Source organism: Electrona antarctica (assembly GCF_951216825.1).
Source record: "Electrona antarctica genome assembly, chromosome: 15".
Classification (NCBI taxonomy): Eukaryota; Metazoa; Chordata; class Actinopteri; order Myctophiformes; family Myctophidae; genus Electrona; species Electrona antarctica.
In genome coordinates this window covers 19,976,027-19,983,012 of record NC_136796.1, presented here as the reverse complement: position 1 = coordinate 19,983,012, position 6,986 = coordinate 19,976,027, and the positions used below count along the sequence as shown (strand labels likewise).

The window sequence follows — 6,986 nt, the reverse complement described above, 5'->3', positions numbered from 1 at the left end:
AAAATAAAAAGGGATAATTTAACACAGCAGGACCACAATGGAAACAAGGATACAGGACAGGTGGACACTAGCCTAAGATTTAGACTCTCGTAGACGTAGACGACGGTATTTATCGATTATGATTACGTCAGAATCGAGAAATACGTCTACGAGAGTCTAAATCGGGGCACGTCGAATCGTTGCAATAATTACTAAAGAAACCGTTTTAGCAGTCCCATTCCGACATGAGGGTGGCGCTACACTTTGATCCGATCAGAATTGCACACCACCACAGTAGTCACCAGAGAAGTCGCAGACGACAACAACAGAAGAACCCAGCAGCGGTTTGGTTTGTATGTTGACTTTATAAACCATCTGATTCTAACAATAATATACTGTCTTGATCCTGTATTTATAGACTTCGCGTCGCTCGCCGAAAACAAACGAGCCGACAAGCTAACAATGGTTCGCGACGCGTTGAGGATAGCTTTAGGTTCGTGTTCGTTTCTTTTCGAAGAGCGACAGTCAGTAGTAGATTCTCCATCAAACACGACGCATTGCATTTCAGCGCGTTGGGTTCGATGGGAAGAGTTCCTAAACCTAAACCAGTGATTCTTCCAAAAATCATTTTTTAATTTCAAGGACCCCCACTTTGATATGCATCAGATCAGTCCACCGACTTCCATTTGATAGCATTAACTCTGGCACCCCAATCTATGCTGTAAAATCCATAGTGTACAAATGGATTTGTACACCCTCAGAACTGTTACAGACATGCACGGATTACATTTGGTACTCCTAGTCCTAACTAGCAATCATTTAGTTGGGGATGGGGACCCTCAGGCTGGAAGTTGGACCCCAGGTGGTCCCCCAAATGAAAACCCCATGTTGAGAACCATGCCCTGGCCTAAAGAAATCAATCATCAATTCCTTTTGTGTATTCAACCCACTTCTAACTTCCCCCCCTAACTTGTTGCATTTGAAACCCCATTTAGGTATCCTATAGTTTCAACATACAGATTGTTATTTTGACGGTGTAATAAAACGGTAAATGGTGCATTTATATAGCACCTTTATCCAAGACGCTTTACAATGATTGTGCATTACATTCACCCATTCACACACACATTCATACCATTGATGGCAGCGGAAACTAGGAGAAATTACTAATTAGGGTTTCAGTGTCACACTCAAGGACACTTCGACGGTAACCTCCTGAGCCACTGCCGCTCTATATCGTTTAAACTTATGCTAGGTTCTTGGTTTCCATGTGATCCTAACTTCTTGAGGCACTGACTACAGTGTCTCTCTGCATTATGTTTACAGTGCTTGTTGTGAGTCGCTCTGTCTGGATGAGAGCGACTGCAAAATACCTACATTGTTTATTGTTGATTGCCAACAGGTAGTAATCATCACTGGGAGCGTGTTGAGCGCCATGCCGCTGGGTTTGAAGCCGTGCTGCGCGGTCTGCAAGACCACCTCCTCGTCCATGTGGAAGAAGGGACCCCAGGGCGAGATCCTTTGCAATAACTGTACGGGGAAGACCAGCGGGGGGTCTGCGGGACAGACCGTCGCCTCCGTCACCCTGCAGAACAATGGAGGAGGGGGAGGAGGAGGGAAGCAGGTTGGTTAAAACAGCAGCACACTGATGTCATGTTTTTTGTCTCCACCAGGCCGAAGGCATGGGGAGAGAGTATGTTTTGCACTCCGTCCGTGTGTGTGTCCGTCCGTGTGTCCTTCCGTCCGTCCGTTACCAGCTAATCTCCGGCACCGTTAACCCGGTCGATGCCAAACTTTGCACACACACTCCCTGGATGCCAACGATGAACCTCTGCCCCGCATTTTCCAGAACGGCCTGTTATAGCGCCACCATGAGGCAGCTTTTCACATTGTTTACCTAAAACTGCACCGATCTGCGTGAAACGTTGCATGCACACTCCCTAGAGGCCAAGGACAAACCTTTCACCTGCATTTTCCACATCTGCCTTTTATAGCGCCACCAGGAGGCCGAATTTTGTAAAACACATTTTCTCTATGGTCATGTGCTCAAGTCGGATCTGTCCGATATTTCATATTCCATCCTAATTGGCTATAATTGGCTTTCACAGTTTGCAAGATTGCCCCGTTTTGAACAAAAGCCTCAAATCATGAACGCAGCATGCAATTTACGTCAAATCTTTCACACATTTTCTTACTAGGCTGAGGAATGTATCCCACCCTTTTCACATTGGCCTGTTATAGCGCCACCAACAGGTTGATTTTTGCAAAACACATTTTTGGAACAAAATGCCTCAAATCATCCAATTGCCATCAAAGGCAAACATATTACTTATTTATATTACTCCTAAACATTTTGCCAAACATCTCACACAGTCCTATCCTCCTGGTGGAGACCTGTGCCCAGAAGGGCACTTTTTCTAGTTTGTATTATTATCTTTTATTTACTTTTGACAATTCATTTACATGAATGAACTGACGTCATGTTTTACATGGTAATTAATCCCACACATCATGGGCAACCTACAGCCCGAGGGCCACATCCGGTCCCCTGCACCAGCACCATGCAGCTTTAATTTAACTCGATTCCAAACATTGGAAATTAATTACAATTTGAGTCAAATATGAAATGTTTATAATTGTGAAACCGTCTGCCATTATTCCATACTAGAGCGGTGGCCGTGTTGTGATGCCAGAACAGGCCAGATCTATATGGAGATATAGAGGTGATCAGGACCAGAGCCCAGGCAGAGCCTTTTGTGCTGGTTCTGGACAACCGAAAATGCATGCCCCACCCAATTATTATGTATGTGTCCCTTTTAGGCCCATAAATGGAGTTCTTTGTCACGCATGCCAAAATAGGCTTTTGTGCTGGTTCAGGACAACTGGAAATGCAGAGTACCCGTTCCATCCATCTGTCGGTGTCCCTTTTATGCCCATATATGGAGATTTCTGTATGTGTCTCTCTGACTGTGTCCCTTTATTCAGGCCATGGAGTGTTGTGATGTCAGAACAGGCCAGCTTGTGTAATTCTGTGTCAGGCATGCCCAAATATGGAGTGGTGTGATGTCCGAACAGGCCAGCTCCACATATGGACCCTGGGCAGGGGCCCTGTCCAGAGCCCGGGCAGAGGCCTTTTGGGGCGGTTCTGGATAACTGTGGGTCCGACCGACTCGACACCAGGCACTGCACTCCCTGTGGTGGTGTGGAACGTGTGTGTCGAATTTGACACGCATACAGACGTGGTGCATTTATAGATAGATTTAACACAATGCAACAACCTATGAAGTGACCTGTTGAGTGGTGCATATAAGACAATTGGACCTGTTGAGTGGTGCATATAAGACAACTGGACCTGTTGAGTTGTGCATATAAGACAACTGGACCTGTTGAGTGGTGCATATAAGACAACTGGCTACTTATAGTAGGATAATTTTAAAAGCTTTATACTGCATTGAGGTGGGTTATTTTATGCAAGCAATATTTTTAGTACAAGTGACACATATAGTTGAAAATAAAAGTCAGCTGAGGCAGAACAGTCCAATCAGCTGAGGCAGAACAGTCCAATCTGATTGTGTTAAATGACTGCCGCTGTTGTCCAGTCCAAACAGGAGATCCACAGGAGATCTGCACGCCTGAGAAGCACCAGGAACAAAGCCCCCGCCTCTGAGAAGAAGGTGTCAACCAAGGGCAAAGGCAGAAGGCACATATTTAAACTGAAAAATGTGAGTTACTGGGTATTATAACCAACGCAACAAAGTTGTTTTCCTATTAACAAAAGGTTTGTGTTTTAATAAAACCACAAAATCACAGTTTATTCATGTGATCTCTTTTTCAGCCAATAAAAGCACCGGAATCTGTCTCCACGATCATCACAGCGGAATCTGTTTTTTACAAGGTATAGTCAGTGTTTATGATGCTGTCTGAGTCCCAAACAGTACCATACATGGAGGGATTCATCTTGGTGGCATTCTAATTTATATTGCTTTGTGTGCTAATCATTCATTGCTGTGACTTTGGTCTGCTCTTGTCAAATCCCTTGGATGTTACTTTACTTTATTGGTTTATTTGGATGGGACAGAGTATATTAATGAACATTACATAAAAATGTAGCGTAAAATACACCGGATTTAGCAGAGATGCTCATTTCCATCCATAGTCCCCGGACATTGAACACTAATTAAACCAAACTGACATAACAAGACAAGAAGAAGAAAACATTTTCTGACAGAAGACTTGTGTTCAGTAAAATATCTCCACCTTTACATGAGATTCACAGGGACATCTTTATCTGTACATGGCGACACGGCATTCACAGCAGAACTGATTACATATACAGCTATATTTTCGGCGCTATTGTTAAAGACGGCAACATCATACTGTAAAGCCAAACAGTAGTATTTGCATATGATGTATTTTGCTACTATAGTGATTCTCAACCTCTTTAATTAAGGAACCCCAGGTCAATATGCATTAGGCTATGGATCTCCATCCACCATTTTTAACTACACTGTAAAAACCTTAGCGCTAACTTAACTCAGTGTGTACAAATGGAATGGGGCCATTAAGTTCCATACAATTACACTCAGTCACAGACCCTTAACTCTTAACTAAAATGTCTTAAAGGACCACTGGGGTACCCCAGATTACATGTTGAGAACCAGTGTTTGTATATGATGTACTATGATTTATTGAGTTTGCTATTGTGCTGTACCCGCAGGGTGTGTACTTTCAGATAGGCGATGTGATCAAGGTGACAGACGAGGACGATGGGAAGTCGTACTACGCTCAGATCCGAGGGTTTGTCCAGGACCAGTACTGTGAGAAGAGCGCCGCTCTGACCTGGCTGCTGCCCACACAAGCCAGCCCCAAGAACGGCTTTGATCCCGGGACTTATATTGTTGGTAAGAAATAGCAGGGAAATATAAAGGTCAAGTCACTGGTTACAAATATACCACACTAGGTGGTATATTTGTAACCAGTAAGTAAGTAGCCTTTCCGAGGCCCATAGGGCAGGAACCTATCTCCTGTTTCTGTAGCGTGAGGCAGCTTGATGTACAAGTACCCCCGCTAGTATGTCACAGGGACTTACCCCCAAGCCAACCCTTGATGCTGAGTGTCAAGCAGGGAGGCACTGGGTCCCATTTTTAGAGTCTTTGGTATGACCCGGCCGGGAATCGAACCCCGACCTCCCAGCCTCAGGACAGACACTCTAACCACAAGGCCACTGAGCTGGTGTAACCAGTGACTTGACCTTTATATTTCTCAGTTGCCACGACTGAGTTCAATTATTTGGATTCAATAGAGGCCAGCATGTCTATATATTGACCATGTCTCACAAAAACAAACTTGTCTAGCCCGGACGATTAGCTCAACCGTCTGAGCACCTCAAGATTATCTCCCCACAGCCCACACCTTCTGATATGAATTGAATTAACCATGAAGTTATGTATTATTAACTCAATCATAAGCTCTTGCTAATAATTTTCATTGGTTAAATATTTATAACCCATGGCTTCCTGTCTCACTACACTCTCCCACCTTAGACATGCAGCAGCATAAATATATTTCCCTGCACCGTCGGTGTGTGAATGGGTGAATGTTGCACACATTGTAAAGCACTTTGGTTATAGGTGCTATATAAATGCACCATTTCACCATTCATTTACGGTTTCTAGGCCCAGAGGAAGATCTCCCCAGAAAGATGGAGTACCTGGAGTTTGTGTGCCACGCCCCGTCCGAGTACTTCAAGTCCCGGAGCTCTCCGTTCCCGACGCTCCCCATGCGGCCGGAGAAAGGTTACGTGTGGACGCATATTGGACCTACGCCAGCCATCACTATCAAAGAATCCTCTGCAGGGACCAGTTAGCAAGACCCTGGGATTCTGGACTTTGTTGTGTTGCAAACACACTTTGTACATAAATGTGAAAATGTGCTATTTTAGTCCTAGATATTTGGTGTAGAGGGAAATACTAATGGACCTAGTATAGAGCGGGACCCCGGTTAACTCATGTATATAGGATTGAAGTGGCTTTTAAATGCAATATAGTGGAGCCAAGTTGATGGTCTAAAATACAGAAGGTATGTCACTTGTTGAAACCTGTCATTTAAAGCTTCAATCTGGGATTTGGACCCTGGGGTCTCCTGCATGGGAGACCCACCACATGTACACCTTCCTGTCTACTTGCCTGCCTGACTACTTACCTACCACTCCTTCAAGACAAAATCACCTTCCAAGACAATATATCTCCGTGGGAGATTTGATATTGCGCTCGTACTTTGGGCAGTTCTACTTGTCACTGCAGATAGCAGCTAGTTGAATCGTATTGGGAGTAATGTACCATACAGATTGTTTTATTAATTGAAATAAGTCCCAGATTGCAGCTTTTATACACAAACACAATATACGCCACATTTTAAGCAGGTTAAAAGACTCATTTATAATCTGGTACTGTGGTATGACCGTGTCTCATGCTGAATAGAACTGGTCCTACAAACTTATCAATTCCATGATGTGATGGCATATGAATTGTTGAATATATGATGGCATGCACAGCATTCATTGGGTTGTCATTTTTGTATTTGGTATTAAACAGGACTCTTTTCCATCAATTTCGATATCTATGATTTTCTAAAACAACGTATTGAACTTTATTCATAGACTGATGCAATTAACAGTGGCCAACTATACAGTGCTGATGGATGTTAAAGCTGCACTATGCCACTTTCTACCTGGATTTGAACCCGGTTTCCTGCGCAATGTCAGATCCTGTGTCTAGGTGAGACATCACCAGGACCAGATTCCCAGCACCAGACAGATACTTCATTCGGGAGTGGTGGATTCTAAACGATATACTGTTTAGTACAGTAGAGGAGATTTATCACAATCTATAGAGAGAGAAACACGTGTTCTGCCCCCATTGTTGCAACACCATCGTAAAGTTTAAAATATGGCTTTAGTTTTTGTTTGACTGTGTATGTGCTATAAGCCTCTCTCTCTCTCTCTCTCT

The 6,986-nt window shown here is 43.8% G+C and overlaps 1 protein-coding gene across 2 annotated transcripts; it reads left to right on the top strand.

Annotated features, from left to right (window-relative positions):
• Positions 1-173: 173 nt before the first annotated feature.
• gatad1 (GATA zinc finger domain containing 1) lies at positions 174-6,588 on the top strand. Of its 2 annotated transcripts, XM_079522411.1 has the most exons (6): positions 175-332; positions 1,382-1,603; positions 3,579-3,701; positions 3,815-3,874; positions 4,697-4,880; positions 5,655-6,588. In XM_079522411.1, the coding sequence occupies exons 1-6, from the start codon at positions 225-227 to the stop codon at positions 5,843-5,845; spliced, it is 888 nt and encodes a 295-aa protein (XP_079378537.1). In that variant the 5' UTR covers positions 175-224; the 3' UTR covers positions 5,846-6,588. The 2 variants fall into 2 exon arrangements, with proteins under 2 accessions (XP_079378538.1, XP_079378537.1); XM_079522412.1 differs by lacking the exon at positions 3,815-3,874 and having other exon boundaries at positions 174-332; positions 4,712-4,880.
• The last annotated feature ends 398 nt before the right edge of the window (positions 6,589-6,986 follow it).